At 42.4% G+C, this 26,432-nt stretch overlaps 1 protein-coding gene across 2 annotated transcripts in view; it reads left to right on the forward strand.

The window, feature by feature from the left end:
• Positions 1–26,432, forward strand: part of EPS15L1 (epidermal growth factor receptor pathway substrate 15 like 1) — a 284,608-nt gene that overhangs the window by 45,977 nt on the left and 212,199 nt on the right. For both annotated transcript variants that reach the window (XM_078671329.1, XM_078671330.1), the window contains exons 2-6: positions 10,449–10,490; positions 15,195–15,284; positions 17,564–17,611; positions 22,458–22,553; positions 22,892–22,957. In XM_078671329.1, the coding sequence (XP_078527455.1) occupies positions 10,449–10,490; positions 15,195–15,284; positions 17,564–17,611; positions 22,458–22,553; positions 22,892–22,957 (342 nt within the window). The remainder of the gene's footprint in view (positions 1–10,448; positions 10,491–15,194; positions 15,285–17,563; positions 17,612–22,457; positions 22,554–22,891; positions 22,958–26,432) is intronic.

Genomic DNA, 26,432 nt, shown 5'->3' on the forward strand with positions numbered 1-26,432 from the left:
GGATTGCAATGGAAACCGAGTCGGGTGAAGGTTTGGCATAAACTGACGTGACATTAAACGGGCGTTAAAAGCGCAAGAGGAGTGAAAGTTAGTTTCAAATTTCAAGACAGAAACCCACCAAGCTCCCTCCCCGTGGTCCAGGACTGAGGCATACAAGAAACGAAACCTGCAGACAGTTCATGACTCGTACACGATGTGCTGCACTGACAGTTCAAGGGCGCCATGCCCTGCTTTCCAGTTTAAGCAGAGACAGCTGAGCTACGATGCACAGGGGGTGCAGCGCCACTGAAAGCCACCAACAGGCCCTGAGGGAAACGAGGAGGATCCCGGAACATCACAGGTAGGAAGACCCAGGGTGACACAGGTCCCCCATCCCCAAGAAGGGCATCCAAATATCAAAACACAAGAGACGAGCGGCTCCTCACTTAGCTTCAAGCTGGGGCCGAATGAATGTAAGTCTCATCGTCTTTTTGTCGCACCCACTGCCCCACAAATCACAATCATGGGCTCCCAAGACCCTGAGCAAGGCTCACCCCCACCCGCAACACAAGATACGCCCTCGGGGTCGACAGTTCACCTGCTCTGGCTGTGGCACGGGTCGTGGCATCTGAGCCCTGCTTACATCCATTCTACCGCGGATGAACCGCCAGTCCTGGACACATTTCAGGTTTCAACTCGAAGGTCACAGCTGCATCAGGCGGGTGTGCTGTCATCATCGCAGTACGTGCGTCTTAGAAGGGTTGGAGTGTGCTCCACCGTGGGAGTCGAGTGTAAAAAAACAAAACAAGACGTCAGCGGTTCTTTCATTTAGTTGCTTCCCTGTGAAATGGATCCAAAAAAGAACAAGCCTACGAGTTGTGCGCGCATGCGTGCTACAGCGAGCCATGTGGTTTCAATTATCGCGCCCGTGTCTGGGCACGATAATTGAAACATGGCAGCGGTGCACGTAATAGACACCAATTGGCCATGGGCGGAGCAATGCGCCCGCCTTTGGCCAGTTGCATGCTGTCTTTGATAAAAAGACGCACGCAAAGGCCAATAGCGTGGGCCAAAAGGAAAAGCACGAGCGATTCCTAGGTCTGTTGTCAAACCCCCTACATGAGGTCCCTCGCTGCGCGAGCAGTGCTGTGCACTGCAACGAAGGCGCGAGCCCTAAAAAGAACATTTGCATGAAGAAACTTAAGGTCAACGGAAACCAGGGGCTCAAACGGAGGACTAGTCAATGCCTGAAGCACCAAGGGAAGGTCCAAGGCGGGTACCGGAGTTGTGGGAAACAGGATGCTGAAGCAAAAGACTCTGTAAAAGGCGAGTCACCAAAGGAGAGACCAAAGCCACAGCAGAACCTCAGATAGCAAGAATGGTGGCCCATGAGGCATGGAGAGTAGAGACAGCCAGACTCATGACAAAAAAATCCTTCAAAAAGTCTAACACCCTGACAGGATCACAGGAAGGAGTTGACAGATTTTTCCCTTGACACCAAGAGTCAAAGTTCTTCCAGTGACTACCGTAAGACTTCAGGGTTGAAGGCCTGTGAGGCAACTGGATGCTTTGAGCCACCTCAAGCGAACAACCCTTATTCAACAAGGTCATCGTCTCAAGTGCCATACCCCCAGCCGGAGGCGCAGGAGAGTGGATGCGTTGAGAAGAAGAGCAAGCAACGGAGAGGGTGTGCAGGGGAAACGTCCAAATTGGACACAGTGCCAAACCCTGAAGAAGGGGAAACCAGAGCATCTGGGACCATTCAGGAACAACCAAAAGAACCTCCGCCCGACCCAACTGAATCTTCCTGAGGACCGGGGAAACTGAGGGAAAGGCATACTGAAGTCCCTGGGACCATCGGATGGAGATAGAAGAAGGGCCATCACTTCTGAGCCAAAGAGTTCCAGCAAGGGAAGGCCGAACCTGGAGAGAATCTGCCGAAAGAAAGGGGTGACAGACGCATGGCCACGGACGAGGGGAACACCCTGCTCAAAGAATCCGCAGGCCTGGTCTCCCTCCCTGGAATATAGACTGCTGAGAGATAGAGGAGATTTCTATCGGCCCACAGACCAATCTTCCAGGAAAGGAGAAACAGAGACCGGTGCAGCCCCCTCCTGCCAATTGATAAGAGTCACGAACGACCTGGTTGTCTGTCTGCAACACAGACAGCCTTGCTCCGACGGAGGGGAGCAAACCAAAGAAGGGGATGCCAAACTGCCATCAATTCCCTCCAGTTCGAGAACAGGAGAGCCCTGAAATATGACCATCTGCCCTGAGCCTTGGAATTCCACAGAACTGCTACCCACCCCATGGCGCTGGCATTGGTCGACAAGACCACAGAGGTAGGAGAATCGACATTGAAACCCCTGGAGCGACTGCTAGGAGACCACCACTGCTGGAGGGATTCCCGAATCTCTGGGGGTTACAGGAATTAGAGCCTCGTAAGCCTGAGATGCAGGATCCCAGTGCCGCAGCAGGTGATGCAAGGAGGGATACAAATGGAGGCAGGCCCAGAGGAGTACATGCAGCGTGAATGCCATCTGCCTCTGACTCCACAGACAGAGACTGGCAGACACCTGATACTGGCACTGCACCCGCACCCAAGAGAGAGGCTGGGACAGAGTCAACTGTCTTTCGAGAGACAGGAACACCATCCCCAGATCTACCTGGAAGAGGACCTGATGAAATAAAGAGACTGGGAAGACCGAAGGGAGGACTTCCTGTGGTTTATCATGAACACAAAAGAATATAGCAGATGATAGACCTGATGCACATCTTCCGATGCCTGAGAGAAAGTAGTCATCAAGGTAAGGATACATTTGAATACCTCGAGATGGGGGGGCGAACAGTTTCATAAAAACTCTTGGCGCGATGAAAGGCCAAGAGGAAGCATCCGGAACTGGTAGTGCCTTGAGCCCACCGCAAAGCGCAGGAACTGCGGATCCGCCAGATGGATTGGAACATGCAGATATGCGTCCATAAGGTCGAGCGAGGCAAGGAAACACCCCTGATGCACCTTCTGAAGTATCAACTGCAAGGGCACCACCTTGAAGCAATGATGAGGAATGTGCGAGGCCTCTGCCTTCCATGTCCGCATCCAGATATGGGAATGAGCCGCAATAGAAGCCCCATACCGTCTGAAACTGAACAAAGACACAGAGGTTTTGATCTTCAGATAACAAATCCTCCCCATAGGACCACACTTGGTGGCCTTATGAACTTGGACTCACTCCTACTCTCACCGACAACACCAGAAACCTAGGCATCATGCTAAACAGCAAGCACACCATTAAGCCCCAGATCAAGGCCATCACCTCCTCTTGCTTCTACGTACTTCGCATGCTGGCAAGATATTCAAAAAGCCCCCCCTAAACTCCTTGTGCACCATTACTCAAGCCCTCGTCCGTCACCAGCTGACTGGACTACGGCAACGCTCATTACGTCTGGACCGCCACTCGTCTCCTCCACAGACTCCAAATCATCCCAAACGCTAACGCCAGACTAGTCCGTGACCTCCCGCACCGAACATTCATCACCCCTCACTTAAGAAGTCTCCACTGACTCCCGATCCAGAAGAGATGCCAACTCAAGATCCTCACCCAAGCATTCAAAGCACTGCACAACTCCGGCCCTGCATACATCAACCGCCATTTCCACCAACGTACCTGGAACATACACTCTGCCTCCCTCTACCAGGCTGACACCCTACATATATACCATCAAAGGACTGGAGGCCCCTCCTTTTCTGACCTCAAAGCAACAGCCTGGAATGGCATCCCCCTCCACATCTGGACACTACCACCGTGTCGGAATTCCAGATGCAGCTGAAGACCTGGCTCTTTGAATGAAGTCCTGGCTTCCTTCCAATTGACTGATTGACTGTGGAGATATAATCGAAGGCGACTGCTGGTCTCCAGTGGTTTTCACTCACTGCATCTCCAATATGCAAATGAAGCAGTCGGTCATTGACAAATTGACCAGATGGTTGTAGCAAATAAGTAAGATGACGGATGCAGAGATGAAAATTTGTTAGTATCCAGATTGAATTTAAGCCACCGGCATGTAACTCAGCACTGAAAACTCCAATCCAAAACAGATGTTTTCACTGAATCTGGGAGTGGAGGACAGATGATGTTATGTATGGGGCAACAGATTGCGGCAGGTAGGATGGGTTAAGACTGTAGCTGCATCTGTGACGCATGCTGAGGGATTGGTACTCTCTTGTGGCCGTAAACCACCAGGATGGAGGAAGATGTGGAAGTGGGATTGGTGGTAGGTATGTTTGTGTGAAGATGGTAAGGTAGGGGTTTATTATATATTGATTAGGTTTGCTATAGCACTTTTGCACAAAAAACATGGTGAAAATGACAGAAGTTGAATCAATACCTTGCAGCAGGACTCTGGTGCAAAGCCATTCGCACAGCTTCTACAGAGCACGTCACAACCTTATTTCTTTTTTTTTTCTTCACATATAGTCAAAGTTTTCTTGCTTATACAGGATGAAACAGTCCAAATATCCTTTAGCTTCACATAAAATAGTTGTGCCAATCCAGGCCTCGTACTACATCACGTCAAGGACATATAATCCATGAAAAACAGCCTTAGTCATATTCCCAATGCATTTCGGGCCATTTTTTTGCCCTTCGTCAGGGGAAGCTGTTAAGTTTGAAAAGGTAGAAAAAACCCACGTTAGTCCTCGGTACTACAACACTATCACGAATTTCCCCCAAATTTCATTTTAACATTGTGATTTATAAGTCTCCTAATCTCGCCCAGTGCACGATAAACAAACCCACTAACCCTCAGTGTTATTCTCTAAATATGCAGTTTACTGAACGCGATAACCTCCCCCGATGTAAAACCTGCCCATATATTCGCGTTACCAAGTAAACACTAAACACCCCATCTGTATGTAAAAACCAAACGTGCATGAACCTCACACCCTTTGACCATACACAAATACATTACCCAGATCCTCTTCCCTAACACTCAACCTTTCTCTTTATCCAACAATTACATCTCCCAGAGTTTTAAGAAAACTCCAACCTACCTACTTCCAACCACTGCCGGCACCCCATCTGTGCTACGACATCCATCTAACTCTCAAACAACTCTGATGCTGCTAGCTGCGCGCTTTAAACATTCCCCTTCGCTACACTATTTTCAATTATGTTCATCACCTCAACTAGATTGCATCTAATTAAGTATCGGAAAACCCGTGCGCCCTTCCAGTGTCCTCACTCTCCTTCCTACTTCCTTTCCAACAATACACCTCCCATAATCCTATATAAATGTGCAAAACCCTATGAAGAAATAAATTAACATAAAAAAACCATTGGTATTCTAAATATGGTCATCATCAACTGTGAGAATGTACATGACTCAAGTTAAACAAAACAAACTTGCAGGATTAGTGATAAATACATTTTCATTGTGGTTTCAACTGAAAAACCAGTCGCTGTTTGTGTGGTCAATACGTTGCAATAAGATAAAAAACGTAATATGGGCAAATTCTTTGGTCTCTTCTATTCATCCATGAATAGTGACAATTTCCATCGTGTAGATGTTACTTTTCATCATTATTTAACTTGTTTGTTTCCTTGCGGGTGTACACTGCTTGTGAGGCAAACAAAGCGGTACAAAAGGGGGTGGTGATGGACGGAGCATCTGAACCAATCAAACACTCACACCCAGTCATCAGATCTGGGTTTAATCCATCACCGTTCTTTAGCCCACTCTGCCACCCCAGTTCAGACATGGCTATATGCAAATCAGTCTGACCCTGTGCCTCATGGGAACAGTCCAGCCCGAACTGCCAAGCCATGCCTTCCCTGGACCGGATTCAAGCTTCCTCGGACCGGTTTCTGGCATTACAGCCGTTTTCTGCCCGGCTTGCTTGAATCCAGTGGCAAAGTGAGCAAGGGACTCACGCCTGAGCATACCCTGCCAACTTATGGCGAACAAAGCAGTACAAAAGGGGGTGGTGATGGACAGAGCATCTGAACCAATCAAACACTCACACCCAGTCATCAGATCTGGGTTTAATCCATCACCGTTCTTTAGCCCACTCTGCCACCCCAGTTCAGACGTCCATCACCACCCCCTTTGTACCGCTGTGAGGCAAACAAATCATTGAAATGTACAGGAAGGAGCAGTGGCACACCTGTTTATCAATTTTTCTTAGGTTTAAGGGAAATAAGACCACATAGTGTCAAGGAGGACACGAAGCAGTGAAAGGTTGAATTTCCAAACCCACCTGCCTCCTTCTAATGCAAGGAGGTGGTGCACATGCACTTTAGCGACAAAAAAAGAGCTCTCGACCCCTAGCTTTTGATACTCTGAGACAAGAGGGAGGAAAACCAGGTCCCTCCAGTGATCCTTCCTTCAGTCCATCAGAGGAGGAATGGAGCAGAAAACACCCCCACGCCTTGGGCCAAGCATAACAACAGATTAAAGGCACGACTTCTGCTTGCCCCAGAATCCCAAGTGGTGAGAAGCAGCAATAATTGGAGACCGAGAAGAAGTAAGTGTTTTACTAGCTGGTTCGCCATGTCCAAGCCAGGTCCTGGCTCCCAAGACTTATTCATGTGTTCCAGCAGCTTCACCTTTGTCGTGCATCACCATTACCAATAGAAGGCACTCTGCACAGCACCGTCCCCGCCAGCTGCTGCACCACCCCTGCCACACCACGCTGCAACGCCGGTAAGACCAGAGCACCGAACGGGAAGCAGCAGGCCATGGCTGACAAGAGGCGACACCGCTCCAGAAGTGATCCGCATTGAATAGGTGACCCTGCAGAGGAAGGCCAGTACTTCGTCTAGGGCGGAGTCGCAAGCTGGTTGTTGATGGCTCATGAAAGTCCAAGCAATACACAATGATGCCTTTAAAATCTATATCTTGTCACATTTGCTGTGGTGCTTCAAAGACAGAGGTACAATATCGAGCTGGGTCTTCTGATAAATAGCTGCTTCTGTTATTTCTAACCCAGGGATTGATGTTTGCATTCTCCTCTCACTGTGCAGTCAGATTAAGAAAAGTAAAGTGATTTGTGACAGTCTTTCTGGGATACAAGTAGTGTGAAAGGAATGGGTGTAATCGGTTCGTAACACAACAAAATGTAAATGCCTGTAAATTAAATTGACACATTTAGCAGTTAGGAGGGAAAAAATTAAACAGGTTTTTTGTTATTCTGAAGTGTGATGGAAACAAAGATATTAATACAATCATAACAAAGGAAGATACTTTACTGAGTGCTGCACGCATGATACAATTCACCAAACCAGATTTCCACACATTATCATTCGTATGTGATATACTTATATCAGAAAAAAACGTTTGTCTGTGCAAGTGAACTGGCCAAGTCGCTGTAAAATGTGCTGCCTGTGAATTACAGTGGGCTACCACAAAATGCTTTAGTTAAATAAAAAAATCTCCCACCTTGTCCTTTAAAGCTAAGTGGGTCACAAAACTTTGTTGTTCTAAAAATTGGGCCGTGGTTCCTGAAAGTTTGGGAAGCACTGGTCTAGGGTGAAGCAAGAGTGCAATGGGAGACCGGGTAGGACGGTAGTATAGTTTGTTAGCTTGCTTAGTTAGGGCCCTGATTTTGATTGTAGGAAAAATGTATAAAAGGGTTAATTTTGCCCATTATGATTTTGAATCTAATATTAATTTTTCAAATAATTTGCATTTGCAAAAAACCTTTCCGAAACATGTCAGTCGAACATTTTTCTTGTTTTAGCATATTGAAAATCATCAACAGTATATATAAACTAATCCAACACGTTAACCAAAAATGAATATCCAAAATATAGTAAACTTTCCAACAGGAATATAAAGAAATTAAAACATCAAATACTAAAACGTAACATTTTAACAAAATCATTTTAGCATAAAGGCTTTTATAAAGACAAAAACAAGTACAATTACTGCACTTGACTGAGCAGGCCATCATTGACTCATCTAACCACAAAGTGGTTTTAATTGCTTCTTTCCAGCCAGTTCTAAGATGGGCAGTTAGAGAACAGTCGAAGTAGTGTTTCTGATTTAATTGTGCACAATCTACTAACATCTGTAATTCAAATCAAGTGATTTGACTGAACTTGAATCATACACAATTCTACATTGTAATAACCTTTTTCTAGTCCATTAACTCAAAAATATAATTATGTTGACAGGCCTACTTAATAAAATTCAAATGGGTTACACCCGCTGTGCTGACAAATCTTTTGAAACTTCCCTGTCCTATTCTTCCTGTTCTATCCCTCCCACATTCCTTCCTTTCCCATGACCTGTCATACTCGTGTTAACATTTTCGCGCAATCCTTCATTGTTTTCTTCAGTAAGTGGTTTTGCACTGAAGTGGCTTTCACATGACAGAGAAAGCTGCACTTTGTTCTGAATTGATAATCTTTGTTGGTGTTTTAGATGAAAAGTTTTTGTACTAGAGCAAATATGTTGTAGGAGAAACTATAACATTGATTGCTCTGGAAATACATGGAGTAGAGTACAGTAGCGGGAAAAGAATGGGCTTCGTGGAAACCGCAGAATGAATGGTAGTGTTACATGACGTGGTAAAACATGAGGAGGTAGAGTACATCGGCACTTCAAATTAGATTGTAAACCACTTCAGTGCCTTGCAAGTAAAGACCCAGTAAGGTGGCTTTGCCAGTGATATGTTGAGATCTACTGTGTTGAAGGCAGCCGGATGAATATGTCAATGGCGAGGGTTTCTTATGAGGAAGTTAGCAACAGGCTTTGTGGCAATTTTGGTAAAGGTTTAATGACTCAAGCCTGATGGTAAGGGGTCGGGTGGCTGTAGGGGGAGACTAGTGTTTGACCTGCTGAGGAGAGGTTGCTTCAGGATACCAGATATTTGAGGCAAAAGATCAAGGTTTGATGGCGCTACACCCACAGCATTGCAGCACTTCATCCCCAATCTTGCAGGTACTCACTACTACAGGCACTGGGTGTAGCCCACCTAGAGTGAATTCTTGAGTCAGTGGTTTACTGGGCTGGATACATGGACAAACTACTGAAGCATAATACTAACAGAGGCATACCACTTGCGTTTTCCATTGCTTCATTTGTGTTGATTTTCATGGCATGCACATTTCTCAATGATTTTAGTTAAACGGAAAAATACAATATTATCTCTTAGAAAATGCAATACACATTTTGGTGGTTATTCATCTACTCCTCTAATGAGAGCTTTGGAAGGAAAGATTATCCCACAGATATAACACAGAGCATTACTATTAGACCGTTAAGATTGTTATAAGTGAAAAGACCTGCAGTGGAAAGCGATCATTTGAAAGATTATTTCAGGTATTGTCTAATTTTGTGATCTAGGCTGGAGTACTGGTGTTAACACACATTTTTCTGCAGCTTTTGGTCGGGGCATGTGTCCTAAGATTTTTCCATTCCTTTACTATTTTGGAAGGGATAAGAAAGCTCTCCCAGCTATGTTGGAAGGCCCTCCTTCGAAGTGGCTTCGCAGTCACCATAATATTAGAACGCGTATGCAAATGGCAATGATTCTCACTAAATTTGAATTGAAACAGATGGTTAATTTGACAGCTCGACAAGTTCCTGACAGGATGAGCTCTGTTTACAAGAGAAAGGATCAGTAGTCCCTCTTTGGCCTTTTTTAAGGTATTTGAAACTTCTCCATTTATGAGCTCACTTCGAGATCAAAATATACCAAAAGAGATTTTGAGACTAAGATTAGGAGTGAATCCAATACGGAGTGCGCAGATTTTAGGATCAGAATGGGGGAGTAGCATTTGCTTTGTAGTTGTGGTCTACAAGTTAAACCTGATATTATTCATTTAATATTGAGCTTGCTCTCTTTTAAATGTCAGTGAAAATGGATTTTATTTTCTATCTTTAAAAAATATGCCTGTTTGTCGAAAGATATTGCTTTACTTTTAATAACTCAAGTAATTCATGGAGATGTAATTATTGCAATTGTGATATTTTTTTTAAAATTGAATCTTAAAGTGTCTTTCTTATTGGGATTATTTTAAATGGTATGTAATGGAATGAATATTGCAAGTTTTGATATTGTTTTAGTAATAATTCTAGTGATGTATAGAGCAGTAACTATTGTATCTTTAGAGTTTTTTAACGGTAATTTACATTTTTTTTTAAACATTTATATATTTCCCTTATGGGGCTGGGTCTTCATATGTAATTAATTAATACATATAGATATATTATAATCTTTGCCCTACCAGAAGGGAGTGCTGTAGACCGCACTGAAATGAGATTTTGAAGATCATTATACTGAGTGAGCGTGTCGTGTCGCCTTGTGTTAACAACAAACCAGAGTGCGTTCATTGAATTCCTTCAATCATTTGCAATGATTGTCTGGAACATAGTAAACATCTTTCATTCAGGAAGGCTGTGAGATAATCAGGATAGCTGATTTATCCATTTTTAAATCACCGCTGTGTTCTTTTTTTGTGCAGCTTTCCAGTGGGAATCCAGTATATGAAACCTTTTACAAGCAGGTATGAAATCTGTGTTATCCATTTTCTATTTTCCATAGCGTCGCTGCTCCTCAAGCTGTACGTGGATGCTCAGGATTGTTAGTGCCATCAAAAGTAATATTGGCTGAAGGTCAACAGCTAACTAAGCTGCAAAGGAGGGGGGGGTCTCCGTGTTAGCCTATCAGGGGGTCTCCCTCTTGAGAGCTTTGTTTTGGTCTCACCACGAGAATTTGCATCCTATGATGTCACTCGTTGTGTGTGTATTTTATTCCAGCTTCATTCCTTCTGCTTTGTGTTGTATGGTCTAATGTGTTTGTGCCAGGAGATCATTTCCAGCTGAGGGGTCTTGCAGAAAAATCTTCTTCTTGACCCCATTTAATCTTGTTTGAGTGATTGCTTTCTCTGCCGTTAGTTGCGCCTGGCTTCCATTTCTTCTTTAGAAAAGTCTGGCGTTGTGGTTTGGCCAGTCTGCAGTTCTCTGGACAGCACAACGCTGCAGCGAACAAGTCATGTGCATCTAATTACTTTGTTTACTGATGTCATGACAGATTGACAAACACAGTCTCAAAGGGGAAAGCAAGAGTGCCAAGGCCAGCATAAGAAAGATATTCCTTGTTTGCAAAATAAATGTTTAAAAGGAAAGGAAGGTGCATATCCAAAGATACCTGAAGGATGACCCTGTGTACCCAATTTAGCATATATGGTGAGATTGCCATCCAGTCCAGTCACTAATCTAGAGATGGTCTTGGGGAAAGGAGCTGTGTTTGGTATGTGAATCATTTGGGTAATCCACTATGACCAGTGGTATGGAATGCTACACAGAGCTGGCCTCACTGTAGACAAATGCAAGTACTTTCTTCTGACATGGTTTTGCTGCGTATTTGAATCACCTTCTACTTGCAGTAGTGTGCCTCGATGCAGGTCCTGAGCTCTCACTTATCTAACCAGACAGGCTTAAAGGCCAGAAATGCTCCTTAATTTTCATGTGTTCCCACTCAGAGGGACCATGGCCTAGCATTTCTGGCTGGGTGGTTCACCTTGTAGTGGGGCTGAGACAGATTTTAATTTGTTTGTCGTCCTTCATAATGGCACAGACAAACTCGAACCAAAGGAATGGCATGCTACCAGAGGAATACCCATATGTTAAGAATTATTGAAGCACTTCTGTTTAGTAGTGTTTCACTGTTTCAGAAACAAACATTTCAAAGATCCCTTACCTTCCATAGAGAACCCTCGAAATATAGCCCACATCTCTAATGTATCTACATTGTTGGTTGGCCATAAAGCTTTTCCATCACAGTAATTTTTTATTATTCATATATGTTGCCCAAAGTATAACAAATATTTAACCGAGATTAATAATCTATGCAATCGCTTTGAAATATAGATTTCATCTTCCAGACTATATTGCCCAAAATTAAGCATCCTGTTTTAAATTTGAGCTGAATAGGGATTTTAGTACAGGGAAATTAGATTTTTTGCACTGTGCAGTATGAAAGACCGTTTTCTAAAGGTTCGTTATAACCGTGTGCTCTTATACTCTACCCCTTGTCTTTGATTCCTCCCAGATTCTTTTCCTGGTTTCTACTTTCTACACTGTAACCAGACTGCACTTGGTCTGCATGTCATCGTGATCTAAATGCCGCACCCTGCATTAACCTACCTTAAATCTCACCAACCCTAGCCTTCCAGCGTTTCATGGCTGTGGATCATTGCACAGTCAAACAACTGGGAGTTCGATCTCCAGGAGCTACATAACTTGGGACAGGGGGCACACATTTAAACCTTTAGTATGACAAAGGGATGGTCTTTAAATGAGTCTCGCCTGCGCAGGATTTCAGTGTTATTAATAACATTCTTGACCAAGTGAGCATCTACCCTTGTGTTTAAGAATCAGAGTGCCCAGCCATTTTGTTTGTAATGGAAATACTACTTGCAGAGTCACCCGTTCTTGTGAATACATTGCGAATTCCGCCACGCAAGGGATCTGTTTCTAAAGTGCATTCAACCTCCACAGCATCAGCTTGCTAATAGGTTGCGGCTTATACTGGTATGTGAAGCAGGCGTCTTGGTTGTAAAAAGGTGCCTAAAAGGCACTTTATTCCCAGAAGATTCCTCATGGGAGCTCGTAGGAAGAGTGGTAGCGTGATTAAGTGTGCATTAGTCTTGCAGCAGAATCTGATGGGATCTGCTTTCAAGAAAGAGATTTCTGGTCTGCACACATTTGCCAGATCTTGAGTGTTTTGTGGCAGATGGTTTATTAAAAGAGTTTCTTTGTCCAACAAAGGCAGACTTTGGCTACAAGGGATAGACATTCTTTTCATGCGTGACTGTCTTCTTGGGCGCCATGAACTCAACAGTTAACTCTTGGATTTTTGATTCTTTTAAATAAGTTTCATTAAAGAGTGTTTTCTTCACTACATTTTTAAAGTCTTTAGATGTGTATATTCGTGTGTGTGTGTACATATATGTTTGTGTGTATATATTTATATGTGTGTGTATATATATGTGTGTGTGTGTGTATTTATATGTGTGTGTATATATATGTGTGTGTGTGTATATATATATATATATGTGTGTGTGTATATATATATATATATGTGTGTATATATATATATATATATAAACACAAAAATAGTCCTCCTCATTCCCGGTAGACAAGGGGGCACGTCGGGTTTTGAAAATTCACTGTTGAAAGGTTAGCATAACGCGTTTCAGCTTTCACCTTCGTCAGATGCAAAGCCTTTCAAGTTGCCACTGACGCTGCAATCCAGAGTGTCTTTTTGTACTGGCTCATCTGAAGTAGATTTATTGCACACATGTGCCTCGTCCAACCGGAATCACTGTGGTAGTTCTAACTGGAAAGACTGCAACTCCCAGAATGCAGTTATTACATGTTGCGACGTCGCGGTGAGTGATTCCGTTCACCAGCTGCTTGTGGGGCATCCAGTTGGAAGGCTGGCTATGAGCGTGCACAGCTTGGTGATTGCAGTGTGTTTTTTGGGGGATAGAGTTCTCTTAAAACCGGCACTTCCTACCCCCCGGTCCCCGTGAACACAGGTCTGGGACATCATTGAAGTAGTGATGTCGCGCCACGAATTCGCAGACTATCACTGATAGCAGGGTCTCTGGTTCACAGAGTGCGAGGCGGTCTGGGTAGTCACCATAGCCCATGACACTTTTAGAAAGGGCCACCCCTGCGTGTATGGCAGCGCGCTAAAAATGCAAAAATAGTCCTCCTCATTCCAGGCAGACAAGGGGGCACGGCGGGTTTTAAAAATTCACTGTCGAAAGGGTAGCATTACGCGTTTCAGCTTTCGCCATCGTCAAATGCACAGCCTTTCAAGTTCCCACTGACGCTGCAATCAAGAGTGTCTTTTTGTGTATATATATATATATATATATATATATATATATATATATATATATATATATATATTCTTATTGACTTAGTTTGACCCCAAGAGATATTGGCAGTAGAGGGGCTGGAATGTTTGCTATTTAAGAATGGCTAGAAGGAATATCCCTCTGTGTTGTGAATTTTACCTTTATTTGATACGCAGAGTTATGGTTTGTGGGCTGTTTTACATTGCCTAATACAGATATTTTAACTTCTGTAGCATCACATCAACTCCTTCATGCTTGTTTTCTTCTGTACAAATTTGTGTACCCCTTGTGGAGTTAGTTTACTCTGTGGATTGCGTACCTCCTTGTGGGGTTATGTTTCTCCATGTAGGATAGGGTTCCTTCTTTTTTGGGTTACCTTTGCTTGTGTAGGTTTGTATGTCTATGTGTGTTTTTATTACTATATTTAGGAGTGTGGTTATGGTCTACGTTGTTGGATTACATACCTTAATGTGAGGCTAAGTTCCTCAGTGTGGTATTGCGTACATGTATGTAGGGTTATTTTCCTCCTTGTAGAATTACGTATCTCCATACGGGGTTATAGTCTGTTGTGTAGGAGTGCGCATCTCCATACGAGGCTCTATTCCTTCATGCTGGATTGGGTATCACCACGATGGATATACCTCCATATGGCATTGTATTTCTCCATACATGATTACGTACCTCTGTTTGGGTTTATATCAATCCATGCAGGATTATGTACCTCCATTGGGGCTTTTGTTCTTCCCTAGATGATTGTGTAGCTCTCTGTGGAGTTATGTTCCGTCATGTTGAGTTGAGTTGAGTTGCGTACTCCCACATGGGAATCTTACTCTATGTTGGATTGCGTACCTCCAGATTGAGTCAGGTTCATCTGTGGTGTTATGTATCTCCACTCGGGGTTAGGTTCAGCTGTGTACAATTTTGTTCCTCCATGTGGGGTTTTCTTCTATATGGAGTTTTGTGTCTTCATTTGGGATTATTTTCCTGTCTGTAGATTCATATACTTCCGTATAGGGGTATATTCCCCTATAAATTGTTTTATAGATGTTTCTGAATGGCTGTGTCCTCTTTGCCATTTTATTTCATGATGTATGGTTGTACTTTACCATGTTGCATTGTGGATCCTACATCAAAGATTCTTTTCATCCTAAATTTTGTGCCATGAAGCAAGACTCTGTTTCTGCAGACGCTAATGGAATGTATCATTACATTTCGGAGGGCTCACTGGTTTCAAGCAGGGTTGTGTTTCTTTCTAAAGGTTGCTTTCTTTTTGAATGTTAGCCATTTTTCCCCTTTTGTTTTGTGTAATCTTGCATTGATTTATTTTTTTGTTCACAGGTGGATCCAACCCATACTGGAAAGGTGGGCCCCGGCGAAGCAGCGCTGTTTCTGAAAAGGTCTGGCCTCTCCGACGTTATATTGGGAAAGGTACTGTTGATACAGTTGTCTAATGGTCGTGAAGTGGAGTATTCAATCCTGATTTAAGCATTTTCCGTGTTACCTTATATGATTGTTAAAAACCCAGTATCACACAAATACCTCCTCTATATATGATATTGTGTAATCACTATTGCTATGGTAGGAGATGTGTTATTGTGGTTAAATGGTCATCTCTGTAGGCAGGAAAACCGATTTCCAATCTGGACTTTCCTGAATGTGTTGTCTTCAGCATATCACTGTGTCTAACAAGTGAGGGTTAAGAAGTAGAGGGCTATTCAGAGAGGAAAGAAGGCAAAGAATAAACATCACTGACTTCCACATATTGCTGTTAGGTAGGATCATCACAGATTGCAGGTGGGTTATTATTATTCCTACTTCTTCTTGGTAACAAAGCAATCCTTCAATCTTTATATCTTAACAATCTGGTATTTACCCCAAACACTGCGAATGTCAGAATTTCTTGCACTTTCTAAAACTTTACTGTGCTAAATGTTTAGAAAATTGCATTTCTTTGCCAATTATAGTGTCTTCAGTGGCTCGTTTTTTATTCCATTTTCACAAACTGTACTGCAAATGTTGCAGAATTTAATCAGAAATGTAAATCTAATCATTTCATTTCTGCAGAAAAGTAAGATGGCTTTTCACAGTTTAACGTAAATATTTTCTAATTATAAGAACCTTTTGGGAATTTGCTGGAGTTCAGTTTTGTATACAGGTGAAAGTATCCTGCTAACAGGCACACTTTTGTGAAATGATATGTCGTTGAATAGCAAAAAACCAGAGTGAATCCGCATCATCTATGATTCCCTAATGCCAGGAAAATGTGGGTGTATTCCGGGAACCAGCGCAGATTAGAACCCTCAAGTGTTACTAAGCAAACCATGTATCCCTCTCAGGATTAAAACACCTGCACACTTCCACTTGCTGACTCACCATAAACTGGACCAGAGCTTCCCGGGCTGGTCGCATACTGTTGTTGGTTTGCTATGATCACCATGACACATTGTTCAGGGTTCTTCAGCATAGATATATGACCCATATTTTATTAGATAAATGTATTCCTTAAGCAGAAACATGTTTAAATACTCTGTACTGTAGTACCTCCATGTCAGAGTTGGCCATGTAAACAAATGGCTAACCATTCACCAGACACTTAACTGAATCTGTCGTAAACCTGGGATGTGCCTGAGCACCTGTCTGCCTCTTCCACCACACATCACCGTCTTACGCCCAGACTTCCTGTGCAGACTTCTCTGTTGCCAATAATAACAGGTGGCACACTGATGATGCTAACATAGCAGATATGGCATATTAGCTACCCTTCTCTACAGCTCACAAATGCATGCCTTTTCTGCTGACTGAGAGTGCAGACATTGCTATGGGCCATTGTCAACTTAGAAACCTTTGGATCTTGCATTGTTGGGTAAGGGAATAGCAAACTTTGTACAACCATTGAAAGACAAGAACACATTGTACTTCAGTGGTTTAAAACTTGAAGTGGTTGTTGTGCTCAACATGCATTTTTACCAGATTCATCCAGTCCTTTAACATGTTTCATATTACCTTCTGTCACTTTTTCTAGTGTCATCAGCTGAACGTTAATACTTAGCAGCTGCCACCTTTTTCTTTCTTTGCTCTTCTCTGATGCTTTTCTGGTTGATTAGAGTTGCACGTTGCTTTGTTAATGTAACAAAGTATCACATGCCCTAAATATTACACGGTGATGGTCGTTTATGCTCTTCTGGTGTCCTTTACACCATTCAGATTTGTTGTGTAATTCAGGAAGCACTGTATAGATTAGCCAATGGCCCTGTGCCACTCCTGGTAAATACTGTGTTCACGCAAAGCTTTGACCTAGGGCACTGTAGGAACATGAACCAGTGGTATGGAGTCAGTGTCTAATTGTACTCTGCAGAATGCACTTAATTTTATCAGATCACTGAATGTTTGATTAACACCACATTCTCACTCCTAAGGTGGTCTGGGTGTTGTAGTCTGGCTTAGTTGAACCTTTAGGCCTAACTCATCTGATAGATGGAGGCACAAGGCTGGCTCCCTCCTGCTTGTGATCTAATCTGGACAGCACCCATTATACTCCTAATATTGTGCTCGGTTTCTGAAGGGTACACAGAGTTCCATGTATTTGCAGTTTCCTCCTGATGAGTCATCTCATTCTGATGCAAGTTTAGAATGTAAGCAGCAAGGTTGATGCAACATTAAAAGTTCCCTGACTCATTTGACAACCATTTATTTTCTTGTTTTCACAGATATGGGACTTGGCCGATCCAGAAGCAAAAGGGTACTTAGACAAACAGGTAGATACAAGTATACAGCGTAAGTGGAGACAAATATGTTTGATGGACCTTCATATTTTATCATTAAAACATAAACTCTGTTTGGTTCCACTGCTCTAGTGTAACTGGGGGTCCTGACGTCTGTTCTGTGTGTAAAATATACGAGGAGTATTCTTTAACCCTTAGCGTGCGCCGGCCGGCCGCCGGCCGTTTGACATCACGATGGGCGTGTGCGGAGGACGGCCGAGGGCCGTCCGAACCACGCCCAGTCATAAATCACCCGCACCGCGGCGGAATTTGTGCCGTGGTCAATGGGTTAAACAATAATATTGAAATATTACAACAGTCTGAAAGTGTCAGGGCCAACTCCTGCTTTTGTGCAATGTAGTGCAATCAAAATTCCAAAGTTTGCTCCAAGGATAAGTGGAACGGCCACTCAACGTTCCAAGGTTTAGAGATGGAATCCCAAAATAACAATACAAACAAAATCTTATCCTGAGCAAATGTCCATTCCAAAGTAAATCCAGCAGTCTGTAGTTATGGTAATTTCTTTGTTTTATTCCAAGCGCCAGAATTCCAAATAGGTAATATCACAGCCAGTCAAAACAGAATATAAGCAACACGTGTTTCGTCTCGTGGCTCATTTCCAACGACTTCATCAGGGCTAATAAGTCATAATCAAGTTCAGTCCTCAGTAGTAAAACATAGATTTTGGCAAGCACCTATATCTCAGTATTTAGTTAGACTCTGAGATACCACGAGGAGCACTCTCCCCACTGTTTGCAGATACATGAATTGCCGACTGTTGGATTGAAAGATAATGAGGGATTAAGTACCAACCCTCCTACAGTTTGCGTCTTGGTTATGGAGTGCAATGGCAGACTTGGAAGTACATGTGATGAGAATTGGATGTCAGTGGGCGCTGGGGAGCATTCTTTCCTACAGCATGCTTCTTTGGGCTTTTTTTCCTCATTTCTTTATTTGCCATTTACTTCAAGTGGTATGGTAATCAGCCAGCAGTTTACTTTGGTATGTATTACATGATCAAACATTTATAACTCGATGCGCTGCATTGCGCTGGTGCACAATTGCACTGGAAAGAGAAAAGTTGGAAAATATGTGGGTTTTTATGGGCTGTCCTAAACAGGAGGTTGTCCTGTACATCTCTCCGTGAAAGGATCAGGCATACTGAGAGGCTGCTAGTTGGAAAGCGGCCTCCTCTTGAGGAAAGCTAGCATCGGCCAGTATGCTGAATGGAATGGTGAGTTTGGAGAATTCAGATTCCTAAAGGAGGCCTATGCCGAGAGACCCTCAGAGGGTAAATGGCTATTTATAAGTCAGTTGCAGGTTCTCTCAATTTCCCTATATGTAATCCACCAAAGCCATTTTTTCTAGGGTAAAACTAGTTAGGTGTTGCTATATTTCTTTGCCCAGTATTGTTTCCAGAATACATCTAACCTAAAGACGGCACCTCTAAGATCTTATAGGGCCATAGGGTTTTCAGAGCACCAGATAAACAGAAACAACACACCAGTTACAGATGAAAACATTTATAATGCTTACAATAGAATAAATTTTGTCTAAAGATAATTTCTTGCATTATATAAAAGCTCAGCAAATGTATTAGGCACATGCTCCCAATTTTGTTGATTTTTATTGATGCCAAAATTGAATTTTTCACCAAAAAAAGACAGTGTGCTAGGGAAATATCCATCTAAAAACCATAAGCTTCAAACCATGCTGCGACGGCAGGAAAGCGATAAATGCTCTTTGATGAGCCAAAGGCAATCCAGAAGCAGGAGGTGATGCTATATATTGCTGAGCTCACAAAGTGAGGTAGGTTGCGCTTAAGATAGCGGAGCTGTTCCTGCTCCAAGTCGCTGGACTGCTCTAGGTCCCAGTCTGGCTTCAGGTCTCCTTCTTCCTTTATCCAGTCGTTGGGCGATGGTTGTGGTCTGGTGTGGAAAACGCCAAGTTGACCCTCGGCAATCCAAACTTTCAGATCTTTTGGTATTTGTTCTGTCTCTGATATAGCAAGGCTTTGCCGTTAGAACTGTTAAATGTTATTTGTCAGCCCCTTTTGCCACCCTACCTTTGGTTGATTAACTTTCTTTGTTCAAGTCACCAGTTGTGTTATCTTTTTTGATGGTCTCGCATGCATGTTTTTCCTGCACACTTAGTTATGACTCAATGGGGCCTTAATGTGATCCTTACGTTTTCAACGTACACACCTTTCGAGCCCACGCAAAACCCAAATGTACTGACCATCAAGATGGTATTTCTCATTTAAATTCGTTTTGTGTGGCATGTCAGTGAGCTCTAAGCGCTGTCAGTGCAACCTCTATACACCACTGTTTTACTGGATACGTGCTACTGCAGACTCACACTTCCTTTTTGCAGAAATATGTTTTGCCCTTTCATTCGGCCCAGTCCATTGCCCTCCCTGCCTTTTTCGCTCTACCTCGCCTCTCTTAAGAAGCAAGAGCGGCTTAATCTACTGGACCAATAAGAACTCTTTTTACATCACTTGCACCAAAGAGCCCCAGATGAATGAGCAGCCGTCCCTTCCATAGGTGGATCAAGGTCCACTCAGAGTCCGATGGTGCCACCTGCTGGCTCACAGGAGCAATTGCTACAATAATTTCCGAATTCAATCTGGCAGCTGTGGAAATTCAAAAGATGAAGAATCTGCGGTTAGATAGATTATGCACCAGAAAGAGCTTACGGAAGCTAAGGAAGTTGTTTGTTGTAGTTCTTTTTTTAGGGATGCATGTGGCATTCACAGCTCTGTAATTTAATGTCTCCAGTCTGGACCTTGTCAGGCACCAGTGTGATGATGAAGGAGGATTCTGAAAAGGAAACTGACAAAGATCACCTGCAGTCATTGGGTGTTGGTTAGGATTAGGCAGACTTCACTGCCTCTGGCTTCAGGAAACAGCATATAGTGGTGCTTCAGGGACACCTGTTAGTCTGCTGGAATAGTATCTTTGTCCGCCTCTATGGAAGAGGCGAGAGACAGCAGGGGAAACATAGGAGAGCATCCTATCATAACAATAGACTTGTCAACCATACTGATTTAGGATTTAGGCTACTGCTTTTCAGGTCAAACGACATCACACAGATTACTCTGGGTCATTTTACTGCTTTTTTGGAAGCTGCCGAATGATTTTTGAAGAGGGGAATCCAACTCCCGAAGCAAGAAAATAGTTACGAGCAAGTCCCCCAGTGTTGCATACTTTGTGGCTTCTACTGGAATTACTGACTGACATCACTACACTGCAGAGGCATGTTTTCAAATGAAGAGTTCTGTTTTCACTTCATCTTACTAATTCTCTTTCACCAGGGGATCTGAACCCTATCAGCTACCTGTGATACCATGTCTCCTGCAATGTCTGTTTCTAGAGGCACAGACATGACAAGGGTGTTGGAGAAAACAAGTCTCTTGGCATGCCTCCTTTCAGCTGGAGAGCTCTGTCATCCTTTCCAAACTCCTAACAATACATGACACTCTGAACAGGTTGTTCCCAGTAAATATGAAAAAAATGACTTCAACTCTTCAAACAAGTTCACCACACCTTGATCCAATCTCCCTCTAAGTTTGGGTATCAGTCAGTTGGAAGCAGTGCTTTCTGGGTCTGGTACACTGCATTGAAGTACACTCAAAAAGTCAATTTTAGGCACACCATATGTAAGAAGAGAGGAGGAATTAAAATACAACTACACTATCTGGTTCCACAACCCAACTTGAATAGTCTTTTTTTTGGTCCATAGGACTAACAAAAATAAGAAGAAAGGCAAAAGAGAGAAGAGAGGCAAATGCTGATTTGGGTCTCACGTTGCTACTATTCTGCATCCCCTTGGACTCTTACTTTTTCAGCGGTGCCCTCTACTGTGCCGAAGGTTTTTCCCCAGCATTTCATCTCTACCCCTAAACTCTGCGGTTCCATAATTTCAGTGTATAATTGGTCGATTTCATTGCCCATCTTTTTCATTTCAGCTGTACTTTAGATCTCAGCTGAGCAGAAATGCTCTTACTTGCAAGTCTGCATCCCTATAATCTAAACTCAGCTCCTCAGTCTGAGCCATTAGTATTCATTATAAATATTTAGGGGTATATGTTACACTTCTCCCTATCTCTACTTCATCAGTGTCTATATAGGAAGTCATTATGCCAGGTCTTCTGTCTTAAGTACAGCACAGATTGTGTGATGAGTTTGATTATAAAAGTACTCGCACACAAGTAAGGCCTGGCTTTAGCTAAATGTAGCTCCATGTCTCTCTACTCCTCATGGACTGGTATTCCTCAAAATGCCAAAGTAGATACACTCACTTTTTTGAAGCAGAGTGTGAACACCACCACCTAACCAAACAATTTCTTGTCAGATGCCAGTGCTAAGCAGGCAGTGTACTTTGATCTTCCTTCTGATCATGCTGCTGCATTCGTCTCTTTGAGGGTATGCCTTGTATCTTGTCACAGTTGACATAAAGCAGAAATGCTTCAATTATTGTGCAAATCTCTTTCATCCTGAAATAGGCCGCATTCAAAAACTGCAGTTTCAAAGGCCTTTGGCCTCAGTAGTTCCAGACAGACAGGACGTGGGACTAGAGTGGCTTCTCCAGAGAGGAGAGAAACTCATTGGCATGGATGAAGAGGGCAGCATTGGGAGTCTTGCTCTCCTTAAGTTCATGCTGTATTTCAGTTGCTAAAGCTGTCATCGTGTTTGTTCTCTAAAATACCAATAGTTATGTTAAGTTTAAATTGACCAAGTTGTCCTGTAAATTGTTTACGCTATATAAACTGTACATGGCTTGCTTATTCATAGCATGTGATGTTCTTTCCTAACACTATTTGATTTGTATTTTGTAGGGATTTTACGTGGCACTGCGCCTTGTTGCCTGTGCACAAAATGGCCATGAAGTTGCCATGAGCAGTTTAAGTCTGGCAGTGCCGCCGCCTAAGTTTGTGAGTGTTTTTCTTTATTTTATTGATGTTGCATTCATGCAGCTATGTCCATGTTTGCTTTCTATACCCACTTTTCAGAGGCTGGTATAATTTCTACCTCTGCATCATCCCTCCGAGAAGCCATAGCACTTTTCTTGCCATTCATACAACTCTTTTCAGTATTAAACGCAAACAAATGTTTTAATGGAACTTCAAAATTGGAGAACAGCTGCATTTGAAGCTGGAAAATCATGCTAAATGTGCGCATGTAATGTTTCCCAAGTTCGCATGCTCTGACTTATTGAATTTTAAAAAGGTTATAGGACAAAAATAATGAATGCCTTTTTTGTACTTTTTAGAGGGACACTAGTAGCCCCCTAATGGTCACTCCTCCCCCTCCTACGGAGGCGCATTGGTCTGTCCGGGTAAGTTATTTAGGACAATCTGGAGTTATTTGCTTTAATGTATTGCTTGTAGACAAGCTGTGTGGGAGTAGGCCTGTTTTTTGCATTGACTGCAAAATATGTTTTCACAGTACTGCATGGTTTGGCACAAAGTTATTCAAAGTCTGACAATGAATGAGTCTGTACCACAGAGTGATGCATACCATCTCACTCATAGGAAGGTTCATTTGTCTGTCATGTATTTGTGTGTTTGTGTGGCTTTCACTAAAAAATCTTTGCTAAAAGTAACGTAGAATAAAATGTTTAATGCTGAAATAGTATGCAGCCAAGCAAAACCAAGCAAGTGGCAATTGTTGACTCAACAGACCAGGGCTTTTGCTCAAAACCTAGAATGCTAAATTCTGTTCATGTTACAAGCATTTTTACACACTTTATTCCTAATATAAGTCAATTGGAAGAGGAGCACACAACACAAACTGTTACTTAGATGATACCTTAACATAATGATATATAAACATACAGTTAAACACACTTCTTTCGGAAAATTACCCTTTTGATTGCCAACATAGGACCCTAGGCTATGCTGTACTGCCCGAGACAGAAAATGTACATTAGAGGATAAAATGGATTCTGGACCGAAGAAAATCATGAAACATAGCATGCATATCAAGGCAAGTGACCACTTCAGATTGATACAGGAACATCATTACAATCTGGCTATGTAATACATCCGTGCATATTATGTGCACCAAAGCTTTGGTAATAAAGGCAACAAGTATATGAGTTACTTTCTCAGCAAGTTATAGTAAACCTTTTCTCAAAAGTCTAAGATTAGTTTATAAAAACCTACCAAATACACTGAAAAATATTGAAACATAGTTAAAGTGAAGTCAAAATGTTTAATTGAAATCTAAAATTCACCACTCATGCCGTGCCTCTCCCCAAATGGAATGGTCATTACCTCACAAAGATATTTTTTAAACGACAAAAGTTGTTAGCAAACCAAAAAATATGCTTTACAATGGAAAATGAGACCTAACCATAACGATGCAGTCAATGACGACTGTATTTCTATATGCATGTAGGTAATATGTGTAAGTATGTGCGCACTCACACATGAACAGCTTGCGGGCTAGTAAAGGTTCTAGAAGAGTGGCAGAGTAAAATCACCCTTCAAAACCCTACACCTGAGTGCCAAGAGCCCATTAAAAACCTAACCCCTACAATGCTCTACTTTCTAATCACAGGACCATACAAAAAAAAGAACTGAATCATACTCTCCAAAATCATTTGATTTAGTAAATTTCGCAAAACTTCCTCCATCTCATCAGACCGTGTACCACATGGACCCGTCAAAAGGCAAAGCTAGACCCTGCACTCCTGTTACATGGAGACTTCTTTGTAGTCTCAAATGAGTGTAAAGTGGAGCTGTAAAACCACATAAACTAACAAATTGGGCTGAACACTCATTCTCCAATCTTTTACAACAATATAGATATATTGCCCAAGTAGTCTTTTACTACTCATCTTGCTTTTTCGTGTTTTCACGTAAAAAACGTAGGTCGACTATAATATAGTGAATCTCAATTGAATTGCTAGGGCTTTGTATCAAGTCACTGTCTTGTCTGTCGTGGTATTCACCCATTTGTTACAATTCCTAATGATATTGGTTATCACCCAACACAGTTTCTCATACTGTACCACGTATTATATTGATTTAAACTCCTGAGAGCATTTCTTTTGGAAAAATGTCTTTGTACCAAATAAATAAGAAGATTTATTGAAATAGTGAATAAGCCCTTCATTGCGTTGTCTTTGTTAGTGGTTACTTCTTCTCTCTGCATGTAAAATGACAGACAAAACAATTACACAGCAGCTTAGATTCTACACGTAACATTCAAGGATTGATTTAACCCCTTCGACGCTCATGACGAGCTGGGCTCGTCATGCAGTAGCCTCCTGCTACGCTCATGACGAGCCCAGCTCGTCATGAATAATGGTAATCATGATTTTCCAGCACAGGGGAAAAATCCCCATAGCATTCAAAAGGTTAACTGGAAGTGACATCCTCCCTGTTCTGTGCAAACCCCCAGCCATGAATTGATTTAACCAGAAGTGACATCTTCCTTGTTCTGTGCAAACTAGTGGAAGAGGTGTGGCGCAGCGGCCAGGGTGCCTGACTCCGGACAATGGGGTTCATGGTTCGATCGCCAGTGCTGGCGGCAGGTTAGCCCCGCACCATGTGACTCTGGGCAATAGCTCGCTTAATCTTCCCGACGGTCCCCAGCGCCGGGACACCACTTCAGAGGTAGCTGGGCGCTTTACAAATACTGGTATTTCATTTCATTTACAAATACTGGTATTTCAAACCCCCAGCGTAAAAGTGACTTCTCCAGAGATGAACACCAGTGTACAGACTGATAATCACATGTTTATATGTGATGTTTGTTATGATGCATGTTAACATTTCACGAATAGAGAACTAAGTTTAAAGTTGATACCATTGCTACAAATGAATAGATCTAAAATCGTGCCTGAGATAGCATTGCATAGTAAAGGAAAATGGTTAGATTTTTGTACGAGATGCTAAATTCAGAGGTCTGTTCTTCTGAGGAATGTCTTCCACCATATGAATACTATGATGGAGATCCGTCTGTATTTTAGTTTTTCTGATTTCACTGCTTCTTCCTTAAATTTTTGAGTATTTTTTATTACCACCAACTCTAAATCAGGCTTTGCTTTTTTGTTTTCTTTTCTAACTGGAAAGTAGATCTTATGTTGCCTTCAGTCACTTTCTTTGCTGTTTATTCTTTCCTTAAACTATTTTGTTCAAGTGACGATTTTAATTAATTTCTCTCTCCCAGCCCTTCCTAAAACTTGTGTTTTGTTACTTGTGGTAGGGAATTGTCCCCATTACACCCCCTGGATTTATTCTGTCACATGAAAAGCACCATAAAGGGGAGATTATATTATTGGAAACTTGAGAAGTGGTACAGAAATCAGATTAAATCTGTGATGGGAAACAAACATATTGCTTAAATTACAACAAGGATATTAATGTGTTTAGATCCATGGAGTGTTTTCATGCTGCAAGAAATGAAGGGACTAATGCAGATCAAAACAGACTGTCCTACATGGTTGGATTTTTATACATATGACATTTCCCAAAGAATAGTTAACAAAAAAGTAAAAATGGCAAATGCTCTGTAAAATAGTACCAAATGACTGTGCCAACAACTCCATATTGGTGCTTTACTTTTGTTCAGTAATTTGGCCTTATTAGATTTTCTTGGTGCTATCATGTTACTTGAGGTTTTGGGAAGATTTGTAGAATGTGTAAATCTGAGATAAGCTGCTCTTTGAGCCTCCTTCTTAGGATGAAATCTACCCGTATGTTACTTTAAATCCTCTCTTTAGGACTTATTTGCACTCCTCGCTTTCCTCTGTGCCTATAGATAAACTTTTCCGCTTATGTCTATCGCTGGAAGGTCTTAGC

The sequence above is a fragment of the Lissotriton helveticus genome, chromosome 12, assembly GCF_964261635.1.
Source record: "Lissotriton helveticus chromosome 12, aLisHel1.1, whole genome shotgun sequence".
In the NCBI taxonomy this organism is placed as follows: Eukaryota; Metazoa; Chordata; class Amphibia; order Caudata; family Salamandridae; genus Lissotriton; species Lissotriton helveticus.